Source organism: Xiphophorus hellerii, chromosome 21 (assembly GCF_003331165.1).
Source record: "Xiphophorus hellerii strain 12219 chromosome 21, Xiphophorus_hellerii-4.1, whole genome shotgun sequence".
Taxonomy (NCBI): Eukaryota; Metazoa; Chordata; class Actinopteri; order Cyprinodontiformes; family Poeciliidae; genus Xiphophorus; species Xiphophorus hellerii.
Window position 1 is genome coordinate 5,076,102 of NC_045692.1, and position 27,592 is coordinate 5,103,693.

At 40.4% G+C, this 27,592-nt stretch overlaps 1 protein-coding gene across 2 annotated transcripts in view; it reads right to left on the minus strand.

Annotated features, from left to right (window-relative positions):
• Positions 1–27,592, minus strand: part of LOC116711717 (partitioning defective 3 homolog) — a 396,764-nt gene that overhangs the window by 90,637 nt on the left and 278,535 nt on the right. For both annotated transcript variants that reach the window (XM_032551185.1, XM_032551184.1), the window contains one exon: positions 19,431–19,733. In XM_032551185.1, coding sequence (XP_032407076.1) covers positions 19,431–19,733 — 303 coding nt within the window. The remainder of the gene's footprint in view (positions 1–19,430; positions 19,734–27,592) is intronic.

Below are 27,592 nucleotides of genomic sequence, written 5' to 3' on the forward strand. Positions count from 1 at the left end.
CACAACAAATGATGATGCGATAAATGACAACCCCTAGCGTTAGCTATTTTTTCAAGCAGGATTCATTTCGAGGTAACTGTAAGTAATAAGAAGTGGTATACGGATGTGCTCAAGTGGGTTTTCAAATTCCAGTTCTCAAAAAATACAATGGCAAGAAAGATATCTGTCATGCTATTTGTAAATCTGTCTCAGAGATTTACATGCATTCCATAGCTGAAATGATACTACCCGTCAAGACCAAAGCACATCAGGATGCCTAAACTAACACCGGAGGTTTAAGTCTTCTTTTCCCTCCAAATTGAGATTCTTGCCAAGAGTTCATCATAAATCCCACTCACAGCCTGTAGCTTCCCAGTAGTGCTGGGTTCAGACTTCAGACAGGTGAGCAGAGATAGGGGAAGGATATTATTTATGCCTCCTTTAAACTGGATGACATATATAACTCTAGTGAATATGGAAACCGTGACAGTCGGTTGATTTATTTCACAAGCCTGAAAGATGCAGTCATCGCCGCAATAAAACAAACTCCCAAACCCGAAAGCAGAACTCCCTGGCATGTACAGTTTATATGCACATAGAACACTCAGGTTTCTTTAAACATGTATTTTTAAGAACGTGTCTAAGTGTTGTCATGCAATACTGCAAAAACAAATGTGTCCAAATCGTTTTGGGTTGACTTGAACATTAATTAATGTGTGACAATGCGTGATAACTTTGTCCCAGTTTGCCAATTCTATGGAAAAAAAAGGTGATCAAACCAAAATTCATGAGATCAAAATGAAATAAATAACAGCGGGGATCTTTCTGGAGCAAATCGGCGGAAAATGAAATATAATCTTAGTCAAGTTGGCAGACAGTCCAAACTTCAAAGCAAAAAAAACAAAACAGCAGTTAATTTGTATTTAAATATGCTTTTTATCGGTCTCAGATGTTACCGAACAGTTTGAAGGAAGAATCGGCTACCTGGGGAACGCAGAGCTGACACATGAAAGCTCCTCTGCTGTGTTTTCACCCTGTCAGCACGCCGCAGGCACACAGCCACCTAATTAACATCTATCTCCTGGAAATAAGCCAGCGTGTTTATTATTATTATTATCATTATTCTGAGGTATAGATAAAGAAAAAAGGAGCAAAAAAACAACATGAACTAAAAACGGAGAACAAACCATTTCTTCCAGAAGCATCAACCGTCCTCCGAAGTCGCCGTTTTGGCTACTACCTTCAGAGACGCGAGCAAAGGAGAAACAAGATGTAAGCGGTAAATGATGCAGCTCTGCGTTATATGGATGATAATCATGTCACGGCGGGGAGCCGAGCAGGTGAATTATCCTCTCTGCGGACTCAGATGCCGCCATATTTTTCCTAAAGTCTCCCAGAGGAACAGCCCCCACCATCCCACCATCCTTCTCCCCACAGGTGGCTGAGCCTGCTGGATATGTGAGACTTACAGTGAGGGTTGCAGGCTGCTGCGTCCCATATCTCTAATGGTTGTTTTAAAAGACAGACCGATGGGAGCGATGAGAGGTGGATGGAGACGGTGTTTGAGCCTCGTCTCTGTCTCCGGAGACGGGCGAGAGAGAGAGAGAGAGAGAGTGAGCGGCTGAGTTATGGAGCGCGGTGACGACTGGGAACGCCTCGCATCGCTCTGCTGTGCTCCGTGAATGATGGGATGGAGGGTGCAGCTGGGGCCTCAACCTGAAGGAGTGAGGCTGGAGAGAGGGAGGGAGGGGTGAGGAGGTTTGGGTGGGGCGTTCTTCAGTGCAACTGCTCTCGTTCTCTGGGAGGTGCAGGTCCACTTTGTGTCATTGTATTCTATTGGCTCAGGTTAATCTTTGTCTCTCTGCTGCTCTGCTTCTCCCTGCAGCTGTTGTCTTGCTTTCTTTTGTTACCTGACCATTTTCGATTATGTTTTGAAGAACTATCTGATCATTTTGTTAAACATTTGCCCTAATCTGATATTTTCTGGAGGTCTTCTGACAAGCAGAATGGATGTATTTTGTTCGGGTGTGTTTTTTATTTTCAGAAACACATGGACACTGATGCAAACAAAACCAGTTGTTTTGTTGAGTAGGGAGTTATATACCTTGAAATGTTTCACATATCACGTCACAGTCACTGATTTCAATGTGTTTTATGTGATGTACCGTGTTTTCACGCCTGATAGTTTGGTAGATTCGGTTCGATAGGAGAGCAAAATTGCAACATTTTTTACATTTCCAAATGTTCCAAACTAACTGGAAAAGCTGTTCCCCACCATGGTGGTGGTTGCGCTGCACCAACAAACGCCACAAAAACCAGTGAATAAGACTTAAGCGCGATTTCCTTCTTCTTCTTCAAAATGGTTATAGGAAATGGTTATATTAAGTTGTTGTAGCATTTCTCTTTTGTATTTGGTAAAAGATCATGAGCCATTTCTCCTGCTAATGCTAGACTCTTAAGTTTGTTTTGGTTGTACTTACCCAGAATGCCCTGCGCTATAATTCATCTCCTGCAGCGAACACTTTTTACAAGGTAAAAGATTATCGTTCATACTTAGCTTAGTAAGATACAATGAAAGATACACATTTAATCATTAGTAACCATGGAGAAAATGCCCCATTATCATGTAGCCGAGCATGTATTAAAAAACTGTCAAGCATGTAGACTTTTGTACACTCTTAGGTCTGTTCTACTGTAAGGGAAAATAGTGATAGAAATCATGTGATGAACATTCAGGCAAAGTCTGCAATTTCATCAAATCAACAACCCTAACTGACCCATATCCTTGTGCTATGGAAACTATGGATGATTACAAAGTCATGTTCATGCAAGTATTAGACTGAGACTCTGTGTCTGATGCGTATTCTTTAACCTTTTAACTGTCATGGTGACACCGGTGTCCTCATTGAACCTTCGTCTTACATAGAAGTATTTTGAGAGTGACAATTGATGGTGAATAAATTATATAGTGCTTTTCCAATCATTTTGACCACTCAAACGCTTTACACTCAAAGAGTCACATTTACTTTGTACTCACAAATGTACACACACTTATACACCGATACGCAGATCTGTAGGCAACTTAGAGCTAAGTGCCTTGCCCAGGGGCACATTGACGTGTGACAGTAGGAAGCTGAAATCGAACCTATAACCTTCCGATCTACTCTACCCTCAGAGCCACAGTCGCACCAGTTGAACTGATGCTTTGGTTTGGAATCAGGGTGAAATAATCCTCATCTCTTCATCTCTGTAGCGTTGTTTCTCTCATCCTCAGTCGTTCTCTCGGTACTTTGAACCCTTCTTGTTTGACCGTGCAGAGCAGAGATAGAAACGCGGCATGAGATCTCCATCGCAAGGTTAAAAGTTACAGATGGTGGATTCAACACTGACTCCGCCAAGCCCGCCACTAAAATAGAAATGACATCTGTCAGCTATGCCATAGTGATGATGAGACATTCAAACAATAAATGACAGGAAAGGAAGACACTTTGTCAGGTTGTATTACTGATCTCTGGTGATCAGACCTAATAAAACAAGACAATAAAACACAGGTGGGGTAATCAAAGGAGCTTCATCTTTCTATAATGAACACAAAGAAAGTGTCTTCAATCTATGTTTGCATACCTTCGAGTGTGTATGTGAGTGTGTATGTGTGTTTCCACTGTAGGGCAACCCACAAGATCTCCTTTTCCTTTTTCCCTTTCATCCTACTCCTTTCTTTTTCCCTCCATCATATTTCTTCTTTTAACTAAGCTGATTAAAAGGCAACACCCCAACACCCAACTCACACACCACCTAACCCCGAGCCTTTCAGCTGCGAGGGGTGGAGGGGAGCCCTAACCGCGTTCTGCATGAATATTAAGTATGGGATTTGTGTTGCGGGTTTGAAATTGGAAATCACAAGTTTGACTAATCAGCTTTAGAGGTTCAACATTCAGCATGTGCACCCCTACGTATGTGTGTGTGCGTGTCGGGGTGTGCGTGTGTCAGTGCACCCCTTCCTGTGTCTCCAGTGGCAACAGCGTGTCCCTGCACACATACACCAAGCCCTGCTGCCACCACCACTGATCCCGCTGTGAGTCAGAGTGCTTATTCACTGCCTCAGCAGGGCCAAATGCCCCCCCACACCCTCTCCCCCCATACACACTCACACTAATGCTCCTCTCCACCCTCTCTTCACTGTATTCACTCTCTCCCACCTCCCATTTAAAAAAAAAAGAGACCCAGAAATAGCCCAAGAGGCTATTAGGAAAAATACAGCCAAAGGAGGAGGAAGCTGTGGGGGTTTACAGTCCAAAGCCATTCAAGAGTACACTCCAGCGTCTCCCTCTCCCTCGCTCCCCCATGCCTCTCTTTGTTCCGATGAATCAGAGCTTCGGCGAACACGCTCCATTCTCTCTCTCTCTGGATAGCTGGGGCTTGTTCTTCATCCCGGGCATCGGTGGAAAATGAGGGGGAAGAAAGAGTGATAATGAGAGGTAAAAGAGGTGGCGCAGGGGGTGGGGGGGAGGAGAAAAAAATAGGGGTGAGAAGTAAGAGAGCGCAACAGGAGCAAGGGGAGAAAGAGATTAAGAATAAGATGTGAGGATGAGAGAAGGGAACATTAATGAAGCAGAGCCGATCCCATAATGGAGAGCGGATGAAGTGAAGGGGAAGGAAACAACATGAAAAACCATTTCACGTCTCCATGTTGCAGCTAATGTTTCGCGTTCCCTTTTTGTACTTTGCCACTTTTCCCCCCACACCATCTCATGACCACATTTATAAAGTCTTCGCCTTGTTCCAGACAAGAGATGTTATTTTTAAAAGATAAAAGATTCACTTTTAAATCACTTAGAAAGCCATCTCTTGATTGGATGATGTTGGAACTGCTGCTGTCATTTTACAGTGTTCAAGCACTTCCTTAAAGCCCAAGTAACTTTTTGAGGGCTGGAAAATTATAGATAACGCTCAGAAGTATTGATGATAATTGCAATGATCTAAAAAAAATTTTTCCCCCTTTTTGTAAATGTCATGAGGCACTCAAGAAGAGACGTGATTTATGGAAAAGTTTTTTTTCTTCTTCTTCTTCTCGTAAAGCCCAGAAACTCTTTAATAAATGAGGCAGCACTTGAACTACAGAAGTGAAATTGTCTCAAGACTAACCTGGCGATTCCTTTTGACTGACAGAATAAAAAAAGTACTCCTTGTAGTTTTGGAAAAAAAAATATTTCCATGGTTTTCAATAAAGATCGGAGGCCAAATGTTGCCCCGTTTTTCTTTTGTTAAACACAAGAAAAACTAAACTGATTACATTTGTGATTTTACAGTTGTAGAACATTTAGCAGACATATTCTGCTAATTCTGAGAAGTCAAAGCAAGTCGTGGGTTCCTGCTGCAATGGTGGAAACTATAAAAGGAACAACAGCAAGATATGTCGAGCGAGGTGTAAGACACACTGAGATTGGATACCAGAGGATTTGCAGGCCAATCACTGCAGAGGGTTTATAGCATGCAGGGCATTAGAGCGGCAGGTAAGCAGAAAGCCATCAAGCTGGTCACTGAGGCGGCAGAAGTCTGGTTGAGGTGGATGTGGATCAAAAGAGTAGAATCTGAGGAAGAGCAGAGATACCTCGAGCAACAATCTAGGGCCTCATTGACCCCCGCTGGGGTCACTTGGACAGGAGTGTCTGAAACTGTGAGAGACCTGAAACACCTAATGACTCCCCCCAGAAAATGACTAATGAAGTGTTAGACATCATCAGTCTAACACTGATGATGTTAGACTGCGTTTTAAAACGCAACATCATAGTTTTAAAAGTATGACGTGCATGACTCAAGTTTTCAGATCTAAGCACACATTTTAAGCTTTTTGAATCGTTTTCTAACCTTGGTAACTAAAGAGAAACATATAAAACATCTAAATCCAGCTTAAAGAGCTTTGATAAACATGGTTTTCCTAAAAATCCTAAAATCCTAACACCCAAGCACATTGAAACATACTGCAAGTAAAATTGTCACAAATATATTTTTTTCCTCAATCTTTTAAACCTATTTTCAACCTTTTCAGATGGAACGCAACACTGTCTTTTTTCTATGCCTTTTCAATGACTGAAGAGTGTTTCTTGGCAGGTAGAAAGCTTTTACAAACCTCACAGTGACAAACATAAGCAGCTATTATGGAAGACATTTTTTACCGTGGTCAGTAGACTAGGGGAAAGTGGTAAAACAACAAATTCTTTGTTTTTAAACAATTATTTATGGTCTGAAACTCTGCGTAGTTTCATCTTCCTGTGAACGCGAGAATCCAAAATGCTCCGATTTTGCAACATTTTCTTTTAGAAGATCATAGTGATTCTGGAGATTTAACCATACTGTATTCATTCAATTATTTTTATCTGCAGCAGACACTGTGTAATAGCTCTGTTATCAGTCCGAGCACTATCAAATACTCGTATAGAACGTATGATCAATCATCTATGAAACCAGTACGGTATGGTAATAAATCCTAGATACACACCAAGCAAATTTAACAGGATATTTTCAAATTACGTGAGGACCAAAGTAGCACGGGTGGTTGAACTGAGCCACCAAGAAAGGCAGGAGATGTTATGTGTGGTGTTCCATTTCAACCAAGAGTGTCTGTGTTTCTCTTGACCATAAATCTGGGGAATATTGGCAAAGTTTTGTGAACACTTGTAATGGAAATGCAGCTAATGCTGCTTTGGGAGGTTCAAGGGTACAGAATGTGGTTCAAGCGGTTATCTTTTCAAAATATAAGCTGGTTAAAAGAGAACTTATCTATGGTGTCGTACAGCAAACGTTTGATGTGATTCATGGCCTGAATGAAATGATGTACACCAAAGTACAAACCACGAGCTACAAACCAACCCAATAGGAAAATCTGTAAAAATGACCCCATTTGAAACATTAAGCACGTAAATCCATTGATTTGAGTATGTCCAAGCCTAAGGGTGACAGAGAAAAAATAGCTGGGCCTGAAACTTACAGACTAACATGGCATTTTATTTCAAATCAGTAAACCAATTCAATAAGCCTGACCTTGTTAAAGTGCCTTTTGTTATAAACTTCTCCAATTATTTCTCCTGGCACAAAGAACAGAAAAGCTTCACCGATCAGAGAGGATACAGTGGAAACCAAGAGATGCTAATGTCATTCCCTTAAATAATCTTGCTTTTCTTTGAAAACAAGCCAGGTTTTGAGAACTTTGGCTCTGCTGTGATCCATGACGACATCATGAGGCCATTACAGTGGACCAACAAGGCCACGTGCTACCATTACCCTGTCACAAGGGACTAAGAGCCTTTTTACAAGCATGCTGATGCCATTAGAAATGTCTGGTGGCTTCCACTGGATTTTATTAGGTACCAAAGTCTGGTTCAGGTGACCTAACAAAGCACTTGCATCATTTTTCAGCAGGGGTCCCTAAAGTTGAGTCTGGACCTTAGCAGACGCTGTACTGGTTTCAGACATATACAAGGAAGCCTTTAGAATAAGCCCATTATGATGTAGCTTTACTCTGACAGAGAAAACAGCTGAGAAAATGATCACTAAACACATTTTAGGTTCTCGTGTTCACAGGCAACACAATATTAGCAAGAGATTCTGATTTATATTTGGTGTCATAGACCAGGAAATGGAAAAATAGGGAAAACTTTTAAAAAGACAAGAATTGAAAATGTTGCTGATTTGGCCTTTTTTTTTAAAAAAAAGACTCTAAGAGTCAAAGTCTGAATACGGTTTAAGACAGATGAAATATGCCTGTCGCTGGTGTTGAGGATTTGCTACGTAGTCACCTATTCAGTTCCCTGTAATTACAAAGGCTTTTGCCGAGATCCGATTTGTCTCCGGAAGCTCGTTCGAGGCAGGAGGATTGGAACGACAACGGCTCAGTCTGACAAAGAAATATGGATACCGCTCTTAAAATAGAGAGAACTAATGCAGTTCTGTGTCGAGTGTGTGGGGCGTGATGGCTTAGATGGGGTAAGGTAAATTTAATTACATGCCCTGTACACACTGCCGGCTTTCACTTAGCATGAACGGACTGCTTGAAACAACTGAACCTGAGTGACCACTTAGAAAATGGTGTTAGGGCATATTCAGTCATCTGATGAAGAGGAAAGACTCCTTTCAACGTACTTATAGCGGCATCTTTGCTAGTAAGGTACTACTACACCTACACACTGCTGACAATTGGAATTGAATTACTTTCAAAGAGAATGAACTTCTTCATTAGAGAGTTGCCACTTTTCAATGGCATTGAGGGAGATTGTTACGGTATGATAACCTTGAGTATCATACTGTGGCCCTGTAGAGTTTTCAGCTAGAGTCAAAAGCTGTTTAGCTGCTTCTTCTAGCTCTGCTGGAACCTACTGTGGCTTACCTGATTGATTCTGAAACTTTGCATTATTGTTTGAAACAGGTTGATGATATTAGGGTATCAGTTTAAATAAATAATGTAGTATAAGTTGTTTTTCTATGCTCCATAATCCTACTTCATGAATTATAAGGCAGTCATTCATGAACATGACCACATTTAAACATATTGCAAGTAAAATTTTCACAAATCAAATATATATTTTTTCCTCAATCTTTTAATCTATTTTCAACCTTTTAGATGGAATGCAACATTGTCTTTTTTCTATGCCTTTTCAATGACTAAAGAGTGTTTCTTGGCAGGTAGAAAGCTTTTAAAAACATGACAGTGACAAAAATAAGCAGCTATTATGGAAGATATTTTTTACAGTGATCAGTAGTCTAGGGAAATGTGGTAAAGCAACAATTTCTTTGTTTTTAAACAATTATTTATGGTTTGAAACTCAGTGTAGTTTCATCTTCCTGTGAACATGAGAACCCAAAATGCCCCGATCTAGAGACATTTTCTTTTAGAAGATCACAGTGATTCTGGAGATTTAACCATACTGATTTAACAGCAGAGTGACTGTTTAAATTTTCATAGGCCACGGGTATGTAATGTTTTTTGCGTTTTTCGAATTATTAAAAGATTTTCCCATAATAATGTCACAATGTCAACAAGCTGTAAACGTAGCAATCGAGGAAACTAACAATTCCTAACACTTGGTTATGTTTGATACGTCTGCTAGGTCAAATTAGTCATTTCAGCAACCACACCCTTCTGCACTACGTCCATCAACAACCAGTTTTCCGCACCATCTGTGTCTGAAATTTTGCAACTGTATGGACCTGTTCCGTGTGGAAAAATATGACGGAAAGTTGGAGCTCCTCCTGCTGGAGGTTCAGAAAGACGGACATGTTACGGAAGACAACAATACTACACCCACACTCACAGGTGTAGCTGTGTTGCTACTTTTTTTTTTCTAAACATTATGCATTGTATACTCGCCCTAGGCAGCCTACACTGCCCCCTAGAGTCTAGCAGAATATTTCAACAGCGGGACGAGTCGCACAGAGTATAAATGGTGCAAAAGTCGCAATGGTCTGATTACTTGTGGAATATACATGCATTAAGATTGAACCGAGCTTAACAGCAGGACTACGTTTTGCTTTCCAGTAATCAGAGGCATCATGGCCTCTTTTGACTGATTATAAACATCAGATCTCTTTCCTCACAGGCTGATGACACTAGAATCTGTGCATTTATGCCTGACCCAACAGATCCATAAATCCAGAGAGGATGATGATATGATGATGTGCTGCTATGCTTTTCTGCTTGGTGAAATGACTCAGAGATCAAACCCAAACCTTAAAGTCAGAAGTCACCGACCTACCAGCTCTTTACCTCAGCCATACCAGATCTACGGCTATAAAAGCCTGTTTTATACTGAGTAACAGTGTTGAAAGCAGTGATTCTATATTTGTTGCGAAGAGCTGCTGTTAGTGTGTGAAATTACGTTATCTGTCATGTGAAAAGCAGACTTTCTTACGCAACGGCTTCATACCAACACGACAGGCACGCAGCGGCGTGCATGTGTGTGTGCGTGTTATTTAATCAAAATGGATTTCTCCGTGATTGAATTCCGCTGAAGTATATCCCACATTTGCCAACAGCATGTTCTCTGTGTGTGCTCCCCAATTAGTTGCTGTGACATTTTCCAAACAAATCATCACATCGGGTTTAAATCTGCAGAGGAAAACCTTGCGAGTTCCACCGAGGGCTTGTTTGTTGCTGTAAGTTTGCGTTGTAGACGTGGCGTGGCGTGGTTACAGTGTCGGGCATCAGCCGCCTTCAGGAGAGTTGAGAGGGGATTTACTGGCTGTTTTGCTGCTACTGATTGCTGGGAATGGAAGGCCCTCCAGTGCTGATCAGCAAACAGGGCCGTAACGGCCCTCCGGCCATGTTCGCACTCCTTTGCCTCCACCTCATATTTGGCTTGTCGGGGTACAGCAGCATTAAATAACACTCCCTCTTTTTTCTTTGATCTTGTTCTAGTTCATTAGGTGCTGCCTGCATGTCCTTGAGGCCTTGTAGGGCGTTGTTAAAATATAGTACACGGATTCTTAATCAGATCCACTTTGTGTGGAGTTGAAGTCAAAATGTTTCGATATCCCTCTCATGTTCTCTATCCCATGTTTTCTTTTTCTTCTTTATTTTGCTTTCAGGCTGTTTGCCTTCCTAAATGAACGTAATGATACAAACGGAGGATAAATTGCCTTCTGCGCACTTCATCTCATCACATCTATCCCAAGGGTCCTTTCTGAAGTGGGGAGGGGTTCAAACACAAGCACACACACCAGAAAAATAATTCACTTGCTTTGCCTTTTAGATCTGCATTGCTTTCAGTGTGGAGTTGCTGTGATGAGTTTGATATGTGTTTGATGTCTTGGGCCTACAGCAAATATGGAAAAAAGGGGAAATATCAGGGTATGCATGTAGTTGTATATATACAACTACATGTACTTGGTTCCATCTTTTTCTTTCAAGGTGAAAGAGAGATCATCAACTCATCTTCATAATATGAAAAATCAAACTCTCCGACAGGGAAGTACCAACGCTTTTCCCGGTGTGACAATGCCCATTTGCTTAACATCATCCATTTTTAAGGAAAACATTAACTTTTTTGTGGCATTAACTTTAAAACTGCAAAAATTTACATGATGCATTCATGCTGATGATTTTGCATTGTCCTCCGTATGAAAAATAAATAAATCTGAGTCCAGGTTAGGACTCAAATCTTTGAGATGCAAGCCTAACCCTAGCTAAAACCACAGGTCTTTTTCTCCAAAACTAAGACAAGTGTCAGATTTCTAGTGACTGAAATGATCAGTCCACACACCATGTGTGTGCCTTCTAGTTTGTCCAAAACTAAAAACTTCTTAGGTTCTGAGCTCAAGTCGTTATTCTAATACTTGAGCATTAAACGTCTATCTTTTGCTACTAATTGCTGACAGCTACTCTTGAAATTAAGAATGTATAATATTTATCCCATTTGGATTCAAATAAAATAAAACAATTTCTGGACAAAGCAAAACACCAACAAGAATGAAAATCACCATTAGTAACCACTTATGTATGTGTTTCATTAGAGCAAATTGTTCCTTGATGTTAGAAATATCAGTGTGACTCCCTTGGGGGACGGCAAGTAAAGGTTATTAGAGACTTAGGAGCTGTTATTAAAGCCTTAATGCAGATGCAAGGCTTGTAGAAGATTCATTTGTATACCGATGAATTATTGAGAGGCAAGGATTTAATCAAAGCTACAGATGTTGCAGACAAAAGTGCTGTTAATCTCTCTATGATTGCCTCTCAATTAAAAGAGACTATAAAAATCAAACTGATTGTTGATTGCAGAGTTAATTACAGACACGAAATAAGAGAGTAAACAATAAAAAAGTGATTACTCTAGATTGGTTCTGTGATTATCTGACCCGAGGTAGAGATGCTATTGTTATAATTTATGACTTTAATGCTGTCGTACAATTGTCCTTTCAGACAATAGAACACATAACAGAACCAAAGGAATATATGTCTCCATTGGAGTAGAATGTGAGTTAGATTTTCTCTTGTCCAAAATTTATAAATAAACGCAATAAACGATAAAACGCAAGATAAACGTATCATAAAACAAGCAAAAAGATAAAGAGAAAGGCATAGCAGCTGTGTGAACCAACAAATTTTGCAGTTTTAAAACTGTCCGCCTAAACTGACAGACCATGAAAGAAAACTGGTAACACACCATGCCCATGTTGAAACATGGTGGTGGCGGCATTATGTTAAGAGGTTACCTTTTTTTCACGATGGGCAGGGAGCTTGGTCAAAGTTGATAGGACAATTTATTAAGCTAAATATATGCTAATGCTGGATGAAAGCCTGTCAGAGACTGTAAAAGATTTAGCTCAATTTACTTCAGTTTATTTATGTAATACCAACGCAAATTAGTTGTAATGTCCCACTAGGGCATTACAAGGTAAATCACTAGGCTCCTAGTTCTTATAAAATACAGTCAAATTCACTTTATTATGGCGATACATAAAAAAAGAAAGGCTGCACTGAACTACCGACTCTCAGCAGTCAGTAGTTATGACCTCCAGACGAACCAGGCTCACTGTGAGCAGCCATCTGCCCCAACCGTCTGGGGATTTGAGACAGGCCAACTTCTGGCTGAAATACAGCGGGTTCTACAATGGATAAAAGTTTATTTTAAGTTAGCAACACGTTTGATGTCTGTGGTAATGTCCATCCATTCATTGGTCTACAAATGTTTGCCCTTGTAGGGTCGCCGGGGAGATTGTAGATTAGGTACCTATGTCCGGTAGTCATTGGGCGAGAAGCGGGGATGCACCCTGGACACTTCGCCAGTCCATTTATATCAAAATATCAAAATGTTGAAAGGGTGTGACTACTTCTGCAAGGAATTTAGAGTACTACCTCTCATCTAGGGTATGCAACTGTGCCTCACCAGATTGATGATTCCCAGGACAACATCCTTAAACCTGTAGCCATGAAGGTTGTTAACGGTTCCACTGTACCAATAAACTTTACTTAGAAGTAAATAGCTTTCATCAAATGCTCATCATGATCCAATTCAAGAGTATGCAAAAAGGACGATTGTTACCTAAACTTTGAGGCTAACACGAGGAAGCAAAGGGGAAAAACAAGCACAGCACTGTTTGTTCCTTTTAGGAGAAGATCTTTAGGGTTTTTATTTCTGCCTCCTCAACAGACGTTTCAAAACTGCTGAGTTGCCTGGGACTTTGGAGACTTTGAAAAGCTGAGATCCATAAGCGTCGTATCTTTTCTCTCACCCCGACCCCCTTTCCTTCGCATCTCTCTGACTCTTCCTTGCCCGCGCGCTAAGGTGTGTTGGAAACTCTGCTGGGTAATGGGGGCAGCAGTCAATCAAACTCGAGTTTCAAAAGGTGATGCTTTGTTTCATGCTTGCTTCCCCCAAATCCCATTGAGCCTTGCAACCTGTCACGACGTTGTTCTAAAAGGCAGCACTGACTCCAGTCACCCAAACCGCACAGTCCCCGGGCAGATGGAGGGGTTGACCTGTCAGATGCCTGTCGAGAAATGAGGTCATTCCATTTTTACAGGTCTGCCTCTTTTTTTTTTATAAGGTGAAACAAACCAATCTAAAAAGAACATGTGCTCAGATGTACAGGCCTGGCTCGCTTTTATGTAAACTTCATGATAAACAGAGCAGAATCAATGCTTCAGACATTGAGGTGAAACACAATATTTACCTTTTGGTTTTAAATAAGGTTTTGACAACACCGAGCACAAACAAATCCTCGGTTTCCACCGGTGCTCCTCAGTTTTACCGATTCTGACAGCACTGTCAAAACACCACCAGAGCTGCCAGTTCTAATAACACAGCAATAAATTGTCAAATGAGCTCTTGTTGTAGTGTGATCCCAGAGAGGAACTGTAAAACTCGATATGGCAGAGTGGGCAGTATCTCTGAACGCCCACACCAAGCAGGGCTCCTCGCATCTCCCGGTGGTTTATTGGCTCAGGTCTGACTCACTCTGGCTTTACAGTCACAGTGACCTTCCCATTAGGGCTCCATTACCAAAGGTCTATTAGAGGGGGGTGCATACGGAGGTTATTTATCCAGCTGCAGCCTCTCTCTCTGTGAAATTTAGTAGGTAAACAACAGAGCGGCTTACCAAGCATCGCAGAGTCATGGCTGAGTGCTTTTATTAAGACATTAAGTGAATGCACATGTATGTTCAAACACCTGGGGCATAAATGAGTTGAAGAGTCCAAACAAAAGTGTTAGGGCACTTGCACAAATGTGAAATTTACCTTATCTAACAAATTACCAACTACCTGATAGAGTCAGACTTGTGACTAAAAATTTGAATCGGCGTGATGCTAATTAGCTTACCATGGCACTTGAACTGTTTTAACCTTGAAAATATACACCAATCAAGCATTAATGGAGGGAACTGCCTTCCGCTTTCATAGACGCTTATAACTACAGAGACTGAACACACCACCGGGTCTGCAGAATTGGTGAGATGCTCTGACCAGGCTTTCAAGCAAATAAAAATCTGACAACAGTCAAACTCACTTAAATCAAAATGTTCACTGGCTGCCAAACATAACCTCCCCACTGACAGATGCAATTAAAGACGAGACAATCCATGTTACTCACTTTACTTCAGTTGCCAGTGGTCACAATATTACGTCTGATCGGTGTGTAAATGTTTCAGGTTTGCTTAAACGTAGCAGATGTTATTAACAACAATTTAAATGTAATTAATTTCCATGTTATATTTCTAGAAAATCTACGGTCCTACTGAACCTACTAATGAAGATGATTCATCTGTCACATCCAAGTGATTAAACCACTTAGGTTTTGTATTGAAGCACAACTTGCATAGGGAAAGCAGTTCAGTTTCCATGGCAACTACTTGTTGTGTTTGCTAATAAGTGGCAGTAGGCTTAACTTCATGGTTTGACTGAAATATTCACCGCGGCATCCAGATTTAGGTTTAGCAGGTGGCCACCTCTTCGTCATTTAGTTGGCGGGATGCTAGCTGCTAGCATTGCTAGCATACAGTTTCAATATCATACAATGCTGCGAAGTTGGCTCAAAACTTTAGGTGGCCATTCAACATGTGTGCACTCCATAACAAAATCAGTTGGTATTTAATGGGAACAAATATTATTGGGAGCAGTTAGCTCTAAAAAGTGCTAAGCTAACAACTTTGTCTCTTAGCGCACCACATTCCATGTGTTCCCTTTAAGCCAGCTTCAGTTTTCTCAACAGTTCAACTCCAAATGCAAGTGTTTGTATATTTCATCAGATATACAAACGAAAAGGTTCATGGAAGTAATAATAATCATATCCTTTCTCAGACATGAGAGGCCACTGCAGTTGTGAGGGCATCTACTCTCAAAACAAATACCTTGTAATATATTATAATGTAATATGCCAAAGTAGCAAGTTACGTATGTCATCCTGGCTTCACTCTCTGAAATTTTAGGAAATTAAACAAGAGTATATCAAAATAGAGTTCTAGCACATAACGACGGTGGTGTATGGAATGGTAATAGCCAAAAAAGTAATATTGAGACTTTGGAAAACTGACAAGGTTCCTCAGTTTAAAATGTGGTTGAGCGACTTTACTGAGATTCTCCATTTGGAGAAGCTACGATATGATGTTGTGGGTTTCTCTAATAAGTTCTGTAGTATCTGGCAGCCGGTTTTGGACTATCTTTCTCGATCCAAGGTCGACCCCGACACTCGCTCAGTTTCATAGTATGCCACCTATGCCCTTACAGACAGTTAATACCATCCTTAAGCAGAAATTGTACTCAATGCAGTGTAATCAACTCTTTGGATAATTTTCCTGACTTGTTATTATAAATTTTTATTTCTTTCTTTTTTTTTGGTTATTGTATGTCTTTATTTTTACTACTTTATTGATAAGAGTATACTGCTTTCATACAGGATTTTGTTGCATACATGCGTGTGTATGTAAGCCTCCGTGAATATGCCCATCTACCTACAGTATATACTGTATATGCTTCATGCTCTCATGTATGATTTATGTATGTTATATTCTGAAAAACTAATAAATATATATATAAAAAAATAGAGTTCTAGCACATATAAGAAAAAAGTAATAATGAATAAGTTGAATTGGTTACCTTAGAGTCTGTTAAAACAGTTTAAATCGGCTCTGTTAACATGGAGTCAAATTGCAATTAGACACCAGTAAATACAGTTAAGTTGGGTTAGTTGGGACATATTATTTCCATGTAATGTTACAGGTCTATTGAGTAAAACATAAACCTCTTTTCCGAATAGCTTCACCTGCACAAATGATGTTATTGTTACAGATTCAAAACAGGAATAAAGAGTATGCAACAAAAATATGAATCAAAACGTTTTAACTCATGTTTGTTGACGTGAGTGTTGGAAAGGTCGGAAATAATTGCAAATTCTGTTTTATGGGGGCTTTAAACTTGACAGTTCCATTAAGATTAATTTAGAAATGCAAATTGCTGTTTACGTTGGTTATGATAGGCAAGTGACAGGAGTTTTAAATCTGAATGTGCTTCTGGCTCCTTTTTGAAAGCAGTAAATGGAAAAACAGAGGGAACCAAGAAGCAGTGGGTATTATTGTATTTCAGACAAATACTGCAGGCAGGCACACAGCTGGGCTGGCATACATAAGATATGCAAAGCGAGAGGGGGTGCAAAACGAAAACCCAAGTGTCGTACACGTTGTGCATATTTGAAATCCAATCGCTACGTTCAGAAAAGTTAATCCCGTTCCTGCAAATAAGCTCCACATACAGCAATCAATACTCAAAGCTCACAGCCGAAACTCAACAGAAGCCTCTGCATATAATTAACATGAAACACTAAGTTTTAATATGGAAATAAACCTGCAAATAGCTGATAGATCTGCATATTTAAGGTGCTTTCAAAATAGGTAAAACAAGAAATACAATTTGTTGCTAAAATATTCACCCCCTTTAAATTTTTTTACATTGCAACACAAGGTGTATGTACTGTTGATGTGTTATTTTAAGTTGAAATAATTAAACATTATTACAGTGATAAGGAGGGATTTTTTTATACTGTTTTTGGATTTTTATGATAGAGGACAGCAGTGGGAGGTAAATGACACATGACTTGGAAATATTTTGGCTAATAGAAGTTGAAAAACGTATATGTTTCATCCTCTTTACTACGGCACCCCAAAATCCAGTACAATACCAGGAATCTCTCTAAAACTGCTGCTCTTTTATGAAGTCGTCAAACGTTAGTGACACATCAGGTGAGAGAATTATAATGTGCGTACCCCATAAGTCTGGCCATTAAGGAAGAACTGCTTAAAGCAAGACATTGTTGAGAATGAAAACCATAAGAAATCCCATTTACAGTTTATTATTAGGCCATGAGAACAATATTGAGCTTTCTTGTCTGTATGAAAATCTTTCAGGGTGGCGTAACACTAACAGAACGATGGACAGAAGACAGTACTAAACAAATACGGAGGAAAACTAGAAAGAAAGCCTTAAGATTAGGGTGGAGGTTCACCTTCTAGCAGAATTATAACCCCTAACATACTAGTCTTGCCAAAGATGGGCAAGTTTTACCATTTTCGTCTATCCAGGTTTATGTCTATCCATAAACATAAACCTCCAAACTCCTTTTAATTTTAAAATTCCATCATACTCAGACTAAAAACAGAACTAATCACTCTGCCTACTGATGAGTCAGTAGGTAGATGGGCAAGTGCTGCCAAAGATGGGCAAAAATGTCAGACTCAAGTTGAATTAAAATGCTCTTCATGCAATTTTCCAAACCATCAATTTCCTTCCTCTTCACAATTACTTGCTACTTTCTATAGAAAGTAAAAAATCCTTATAAAATACATTGAACTTTGTAGCTGTTGTTGCAGTCACATTATCATCTATATGAAGCTGGAAGATTATACTTTCATTGTTCTTGCAAATCGGAAAAATTTCATAGACGTGGAAAAAAAAGAACAAAGATGTAACATATGAAGCAAGATACTACAAAAGAACGTAAAGAGAGACATGGAAACGTGTACTTCTCTGATGTTTTGTTTGTAAAGCATAGAAAATGGATTCTTTAATTAAAACCTTTTTTGTGAAAAGGAAAAAGAACTTGAAATACAAGCTCAGGTCAAGACAATAATCGTATTTTCTTTACGTATTCGTAATCAGTTGTTTGGAAGTTGGTACAGAGAAGATGCGGATCTTTGGCTTTTGGTGAAATACTGGGCAGGTTCCTGTGTGGATTGATCTGGCTTCCAGGAGGAACACAAGGCCTTGTTATTCTACATCTACTGTCCCGTGAGGGTTACAGGATGAAGATCCTTCCTCCTCAAATCCTCTTAAAAACATCCAGCTACTTATCCTGAGGTGCTCTTTCCTGGTCACACACACACACACCCCCACACACACCCACATACAGTAACACACCCCTCCAACCACCGCCCAGCAGGGAAAGGTCACTACACTGCCAAAGACACATGTCAGTCTCAGGAGGTGGGTATCATCCAGTCCTCCAAAAGTTGGAAAGACCAGTAGACCAGTGGTCTACTGATGCTCCCCCGATGAGTATCAATAAATGCACCTTACGTCAACTCAGGAAGAGAAAAGGGCATCAGGGTTTAGCAAGTTAACCTAATGAATGTTGTAAGGTTGAGGGTAATTCGTTTCCGTCAAGTAAAAATGGAAAAAATAAACTAAGCTACAGGAAAGAATGTTTTGGGAAAACTTTTCTGACATGACCCGGCAACTTCACAACTTACCTATTTGCCTGAAGCAGCCCTACAGCATCAGTTGCAAAAAGTTTTCGCCAACAATACACTCATCTCTCCTGCGCCTTCCAAACAGATTGGATTATCTCCAGCGCAAAGGCAAAACAGAGATCTGAAGCCACTGAGGCGGCAAACTGTGTAACGAGTTCTTAGTGGCTGCCGATTGGTAGCGGGTAGTTTAAAATATTGGGTAATTTCCTATTGGAACAGGAAAGCAACTTTATGGTGTTGCAACCTTATAAACTGTAGATTTATTATTTTATTGACGTGGCCACGCCTTCGGCTGCACATGCGTTCAAGGTAAAGACGTGGCTGTGCGACGAGACTCCAAGGAGATTACCTGTGATCCCGGCGAATTGAAAAAAAAAAAGAAAAAAAAGTGAGCCAACGCTAGATAATATATTCTGCCACATGAAAAATTACTGATAGGATTCCGATGTTCTTTTTACTTTGTTTCTGGATTTTACCAGCCTGGTCTGGGGAATGCCCTGTAGATAAAGCATGTGATAAAACACTGTATGAAATTCAGCGTTGATCTGTGAACCGTGTCTCGTCTTTGCCAACTAAAAGTGAACAAATGAACTCACACCACTGTCTATGCATAATAGATGAGATGTAAATCGCCCAGACTGATGCAAATCAGTAAGCTATGGAGGAGCAAGGCCGGTCAGTCTCATTCAGAAGACCAGCGGGATCTGAATTGGGTTCCTTACCTGTCGGGTGCCGCTGGTCGGCCGTTGCGGTGCTTGTTGACCTGGGCGTACAGCGCCTCCAGAGGCGGTCCGTTGCGCTGTGGGTTGACGGGGGATCGAGGGCTCTGCGGGCTCTGAGGGAGGTGGTAGTGGTGGCCGTAGGGGTCGGTGCTGCCGCTGTCTTGAGACGAGCCCAGCGACCCGATGCCGGCGTAGGTGTGCTCCTCGTCTGAGCTGAAGGTGCGGCTGACGACGTCTTGGATCTCAGCATATTCCCGCTCCTTCACCTGCCGCTCCCGAATTTCCCGCGTTTTGGCCTGGATTCTGAAACGAACGTTATCAGGATAGGCGTTAGACACAGTGTATGAACAATGCCACGCATATCATGGATGTTTCAATTTACTTCTGATAAAGCACAAAACTTGAAGATCCCCCCCAAAAAATGGGAAATGTATAGCCTACATTTACATTTGTCTCATTTACTCTGATTTACCTAAAGTACACCAAAATGAGTCGTTTTGTCTACATGTACAGTCAGTGCTTTAGGATAGTAAATATTTGTTGGAGCACCTGAGAAACTCTACATTTAAATTAAATAGGGAATCTTTAGTATGACTTAAATATTATTGTTAATAGATAGTTTCCATCCAATCTGACTGAGTTTTAGGGACAGACAGACACTAGGAGGTGCTGGAGCACCTACTCTTTTTTCTTCTGAACAAAAAAAGTGCCTTTCTAAAATGTTTTTGTTTAAATTTACTGTTTATAGTGTGTGGCCTAAGGTAGCATTTCTGGATTTAACAACTTATAGTTCCACCGCCTCACATTTTTTTGAATATTGCCAGACAAAACAGACACATTCAGCTTCTATGCACCACAAATCTAGAACAAACTTCCAGAAAACTTCAAAACAGCTGAAAAACTGAATTCCTTTAAATCAAGGCTCAAAACCCACCTGCTTAGAGTTGCTTTTGAAGTTGCATAATAAATGGAACATTGACCACCATATTGGACGTATATTGATGATTCTGATGATGGCGCTTTTAACAAGCCTGATGTTTGTTTTTTTTTTTTGTTTTTTTTTTTATAACCCCTCCAGGGGGTCTTTTTGTGGGCTCTAGAGTCCCTTTTCATGAAGTAGGCTGACAGGAAAGGGGGAGGGAGAGGGGGGAAGACATGCGGTAAATGTCGCCGGGTCCGGGAGTCGAACCCGCGACAGCCGCGTCGAGGACTTGAGGCCTCCAAATGTGGGTTGCGCTAACCCCTACGCCACCACGGCACACCCAGCCTGATGTTTGTTACTGGTTTCTCAAATGGTGACTGTTTGTTGTTTTTATGGCTTTTTATGTTTCTGTTTTTATGATGCAAAGGGTTTTACACTACACTGTTGCTGAAATGTGTTATACAAATAAACGTGACTGATTGATTCTGTTCTGTTGAACATTACCACACATCTGCATCAGACTGCAAATGGCTCTTGATTTAAAATGTACATGATGGGCTGTAATAAATCTCACACCACTGAGGCAGACGGGGGTTGTATGTGGAGCACAAGGTGCCCCTTTATTAACACTTGAGCACCTGCACCCCAAAGCGTCTGTGCCACAACACTGACTCTTTCGCAATGAAATATGGGGAAAAAAATGTCAGTCTCAAAATGAAAACACTGCAAAAACACAGAACCTTACCAAGTATTTCTGGTCTAGGTTCTGGCGCAAATATCTTAGTACACTTGAAATAAGACAAAACTAACTTTTCAACAAGATATAGGAGCTTATTTTAAGTCAATAATTCCTTAATTTATGTAAAAAAAGTACTTGTTCTATGCTATGTGATTATTTCACATAACATTAGAAAAATGCCTTGTTATAAGTGAAATAATCTGCCAATGGAATAGATACTATTTTAATCAGTATTAAGGAATTATTTACTTAAAACAAGCTGAAAGGTTAGTTTTGTCTTATTTCAAGTGTACTAAAGTATTCGCACTAGAAACTAAACCAAAAATACTCGGCGGGATTTTATGTTTTTGCAACTCCAGTTCATTCAAGTAAGCAAAGCGAGGCCTCGTGGTGATCAGTTCCTTAGCATTGCAAATAAGAGAAGGTGGGAAGGAAATCTCATATTCTTCTCTTCATGCCCCCTTCCATGTTGTTCCACCCCTGGGAACCGTGCCACACAACACAGCCTTTCACAGACCTTTCCCGTCGCACAGAACGGTTCCATGCGAACGCCCATCTGTCTGCAGCTAACGAGACTCACGCTGCATGTGTGCGAGCAGATCTGGCACCGCGGGAGAAGATGGAGAGGATAGCGGAGGGGAGAGAGAGAGAGATACAGAGCGAGGAGCGCCGAGGACAACCAAAAGGGGGCGACGGGGTGCGGCTAAACTTCCACTGTGGTGACCCCGGCAACAGCAGCCACCAAACCGTTCACTGGTTCCAGATGTTGGATGCACTACAATGGGGAACGCACTCATGCACGCACAAGCAGCCTCCTACTGCTAAAACTTCCCCCTTACCTCAGGTCACAGCTGACCTCTGACCTCCCCCCCTTGCTGCTCTTCGAAGATGATTGGCAGGTTTGGATCACAGCACAATTCCCCCTGCAGGACTGGCTCTCCCAGGTCTGTGTGTTTTAATAACGGTAATCACATTTCAAACAATCACCATTTTTCAGTGCCAGATTAACCCAATTCCCACATCCTGTCCATAGGCGGCCGTGTTTTCTCCTAACCGCCCCGAATCCTATTTTCTTGGTATTATCTGGAGAATGAGATTTGGAAGGCTGATGCAACGCTGCGAGATGTGCTGTCATCTTTAGCGACGAGCTGAGCCGTTTTGTTTTTTCTTTTGAATATTCGAAAGTGTGGTATAGTATAACAAATTATGAATTTAGATAGTTTTTTCTTTTCTCCCCTCCAGGGGGTCTTTTTGTGGGCTCTAGTGTCCCTTATATGAAAGTAGGCTGACAGGAAAGGGGGAAGGAGAGGGAGGAAGACATGCGGCAAAATGTCGCCGGGTCCGGGAATTGAACCTGCGACGGCCTCGTCAAGGCCTCAAGGCCTCCAAACGTGGGTCGCGCTATCCCCTAAGCCACCACAGCACACCCCATGAATTTAGATAGTTAAAACTAGGGTGCTTTAATTTAGCTTTTTTTATTTAGGAAAAAAAGGGCAAGAAATGATATAAAATCCCAAACTTTGCACAAGGTTTTCCACCTGCACAATGATGTCAGGTCTGTCGGGAATGATGTTACTGCAGGTTCACGTCATTCCCCTGGGATTTAAAGAGCCTCTGGTGCTTTATGGACTAATCAGATCCATGAAAAACAGTCTTACTGACCTTAGGGTTGGAGTAATGGCTTTAAGCTAGAGATGAACCTTCCTTTCCAGGCTGCAGTCTGACATGAAAAAAGTAAATCAACAGACTTAGCAAAACTAACAAAACTGTAAGTCCTGTGTCATTGTTTTACTTGGATCCAGTTTCTGTTAAATCATTTAAACATTCAGTATTTTTCCCTGCATGTTTGAAGGGAAATATTTCACTGGTGTAAGGGAGAGTAATAAAAGAGGATAACTGGGTGACTGAGTGGCATACCTCATACCTCACTGTTCAGCAGGCAGAAATTTGTTTGTGCCAAGTTTATTTTTAAATAAGTCAAACCTACAAATTAACTTTATAAAAATGAAATGTATTGAAAACTGCTGTCATGATGTTTCATATCTAGCTATGCATAAGAAGTGTTAGTGTTTGAAACGTGAAGGTAAAGCAGGCGGTCAAGGTCAGTTTAGTTTAGCTTATTTCAAACTTACTCATATTCAAACATCATTATGCATATTTGCATAACTATTTGTTTGAAAACGAGATGAGCAAAAAGTGTTAACTTAAACTCTGAAGCATATGTGTCTCTTTAAATGTGCTCCCTTTCTGAATGGTTCATGTACACTGGGTTTAAAGTTGTGGAATACACAGAACATGTTGCGTTTGCCATGATATCACCATCTCATTTAGAACATTTGTTTGATATTTCTTTTGTATTCAATAATAAATACACCCTCTTTAAAGCTCAGATTGCTCCAAAGTTATCAGGTAATTATTAGGCAAATTATTCATTACTAAAAAAAATAAAATCACTTTTAGAAGGTAAACCACTTCCTACCACCGTTAGCCAAGTCCTCTCCTTTATTGGCGGTGAAGTGTGCATGCACAGGTATTCTGAAACTAAACTCGCCACAAACAATAGGTCTATGTTAAGATAGGACAAACATTTATTGTCCACAAAAATGTTGCATGTAATTGAATTGAAAAATATATGTTTTGTTAAAGAATTATTTACTTTTGCTATGTCTCATTTGTTTTTGGTTTTTTTATACTTACTAATTCCCTGATCATCTGGCAGTAACAGTTCAATAATCTGTACTGTAGTGTCTGTAGAGCGCCCCCAGGTGCTCAAACAATTATTAACCAAATTATTGAGAGAGTAGATCAGACTGCCGTTCTGTTGCAACCACGTCAGGCATTTAGCATGCTGAGGTAAAGGAGTCTTCATTTAGTGTAGGGTGTCTGAATAGTGTAGCACAAGATTATATAATGTTATAATTGGGTCCATATTGTGACATTTGTGTAGCACTCAAACTGTGTTCAAGTGTAGCTTATATCTCTAAAATGGTGTCTTCAAACTGTGGCACAAATAGCAAATATTTCAACATGTCCTAAAAAATATATGTGACAGCCTGGTTTAAATAGACACGTAATGTGTATAATATTAGAACATAGGGATGTATGCAGCAGTATTTTTATTTTTATTTTTCCATTTTTTTCTCTGAAGAGTTTTTACGGCGCTAGTGGCTCGTATTTTTTCTACAGTAGGCTGACAGGAAACAGGGAAGGAGAGGGGGGAAGACATGCGGCAAAGGTCGTCGGGACCGGGAGTCGAACCCGCGACGTCCGCGTCGAGGACTAAGGCCTCCAAACGTGCTAACACCCTGCACCACCACAGCACGCCCCATGCAGCAGTATTTTAAGACTGATATTTATTTATAATTAAAATGATGCAGTTTTAGTGCACAATTTTTTTTGTAGCATTGACAACCGAGTTGTACTTGTAAAATTTTGAAACGCAAACATTGCAATCTTGTTCTACGCTACCGAATACTTACCAAAATGCTTTGAAAAGAAAAGAAAAAAGACGTCGAACAATAAAGTTGTTCTAAAAGCAGAACAAGAGTGCCGAAATGCGTGGGCCACTTTTCCCCTCATTAGCCTCAAACCTCAAACGCCTGCTAACAGCGTTTTACTTCAGCAACCTGTAACAGCTTCGCTGCCAACTCCTCTCCTCCCCCCACTTTCTCCTCAGAGACCACACTTGTACTCCACCACATATACTCCATTAGCCAATTAATGGCCCAGTATGTTAACACCCAGGAAAGTCTGGCCCACACCAAACACATTATTACCGTACAATCCCAATTACCTGCCTGTCTTCTTTCTCCTCCTCTAACCACAGCCTACATTTAGCAAAGAAAGCAAAGTAGTTTCAAAACTAACCATTTAAGGGAGATAATGGGACAGTAAAGTATCCAACTGCAGGCTTGCTTTGGGTTATTTAATCAAATGGATGACAAAAAAAACAGAGTAAGTTTCTAGTTCAGCTCCAGAGTTTCAAGTGTTTGAACTTTGAACAGGAGGAAAAATTGCATTAAGTTTTAAGCTTTCATGACTTTGTATTGGAATGGCATTTCCTCTTGGTAAATAGACAGTCTAGACAGTCTAACGCTAAGGCAACCAGGGCAGTTCAAGTTCAGCCTCTAATTCACCGACTAAACATTTCTTCAAGAAGATTATGTCATGCAGATGACACCCTTCTTCTCTTTTTCCAACATGTCCATATCAACTACAAAAATCATTTAGAACGTGACTAGTGTGAAGGACCATGTCAAGCTATTAGAGTGTTGGTGAAATGTCGACACTCACTCACAAAGCAAAGAAATGTTTTGCTCATTTTCATCCTTTCAAGATGCATTTGAGCATGGCCAGACGAAAAACAACTTCAACAAATTTGAGAAATGAAAATTGCTCAGACAAGTCAGACTTGATGTTTGAAGGAGCTGAAGTTGGGGTCATATTGCTTAACCTTAGATTTAACTGGATGTTAAATTAAGCAAGAAACAGACCCCAAACCCTCACCATGTAGGAAAGACATTAAAAATAAAGTTACTCTACAGCCGTGACCTCAACTGGACTTCAAACTCCTGGACTACGATTAAAAGCTGCGTTCATGACAAGAAACCAGCCAACTTATTAAAACTATATTTTCTGAATTTAAGATTAGTCACTTAGACAGTAAAAGTAATTAGGGTAGAGTATTACTGCCAAAAAGCATCAAGAATATATACTCTCCAAGAAATATATAACTAAATATTAATGGGAGACTATAGTGCATCTGACCATGTCTGGATGATAGAAAACCCACTAAAGAAAATTCAAACTTGAGCACTTAAATTTTTCGACTTAAAATGTATTGTTTTTTGTTTACCCTTAATAAAAAATGGTAAAATATCTGATTAAAAGCCACAAAGATGATATTCAAGGGGCAGTATCATGTATTTTCCAGGCACATAGAGCCATTTTATAGCACGATCATGTAACTATGTTAACTTCAGTTGTTAAAAAAAAATGCTGTATGTATGAAATATGACTCATAAGAAATTTGACTTTGTGATTTGAAATTGGGCCTCTAGTGCTTTAAGAAACCCCTGCTCTTTCTGAAACTCTGCCTTAGGGAAGTCAGTACAACATCTGTCCTCTATTAACTGTTTAACAACATTTTACCACTGTTGCACTGAGAAGTAGCTCCTATAATGAGCTCAGCTGAAGCCCAGTTCCACCAGGTGTTTGTTAATTGCTGCTGGCTAGTCTGAAGGAGCTGATTGGGGGAGTCATGAGGGGGGGCTTCTCTATGAGGCTGAAACTCGGAAGCTTGGAAACCGCAGCTCTGAGGAAGAGCTGCATGTAGAAGGTGGAGCTAGGTCCACCCATGTGATTTGCACAGCTGAATGGTTGCCATGGAAATTAAAAGATTTCTCAAACATTCTCAAAAGAATCGAGGTTATGTTTTTGAAGAGGAAATAACATTATAATATGATGTAAACCTCAATAAAGTCAAGCTTACATAATACTGCCTCTGTAATGCCTATTAATGCCTGTGTATGAAAGCTTCTTACTGGCGCTGTGCTGCAGAAACAGACCTTAGATCTTTTTTAAGATCTCTCCGCCTTAAATAAATGCCAATTCTAAGCAAACAGAAGCAATGTTTTGGCTAGCGAGCTCCATCGCCATATTTCTGTCAGTGTTTCATCCACGTTAAGCGACACAAGAGTGAAAAGGGAACGTCGTCTTTGTTTCTTATTTATTCTCAAGTCAGCACACTTAGCAGTTTTGAAGGCATGCCTCTTCGGCGTGGATTGTTTCGGCAGATGAAACAGAATGTATTTGCTCTCGTACTCTTAAATTGAGATTTGTGAAATAGATTTTTATTTGCAGTACGCCTTCATCATAACATGCTCGCGGTATTCCGAAGTGCAGGTAGAGGGCAGAACGAATCTGAATCTCATCAAAGGATGGCAAATGGCTCCGCACGCAGCTGCCTGTGCAGAATCACAAACCTCGAGCGGCGCAGCTCGGCGCCGAAACCGGGCTCGTAACACAATCACGGAGATAATTGTTCTGTTTTCTGGTGTTAATAATCATATTAACTTCCTGTAGGTATCAATATAATTACAAATCTCGTCACTCTTCTCAATCAGTCGGTTAGACCTTTCTCTGAACTCGCTCCGCAAATGAGATGCAGGACGCCGCGCTCGAAAATAATGAGATAGTTTGACAAAGTGGAACAGTATCACTGGTCGCAAAAAAGAATGGGGAAAAAAAAAAAAAGAGTTCCCCGAGGCAGATTGCTTTTTCATTCTTTTGGTAATTAGAAAAGCACATTCTCGTCCCTAATCGAGGTTTGTTTTGTTTTGTTGTCCTTTTTCTTAAAAGCAAATTGTGCTGACTTGTTCAGAAAAAGGGGTCAGGTTGTGTTTGCTTGGAGTCAGCTTTAAGTCTATTAAGAAACAAGAGGAAGTCTCTTTCTTGGAATAAAAAAAAAGAAGAAGAACAATGACGAGCTCTGCTGTAGTC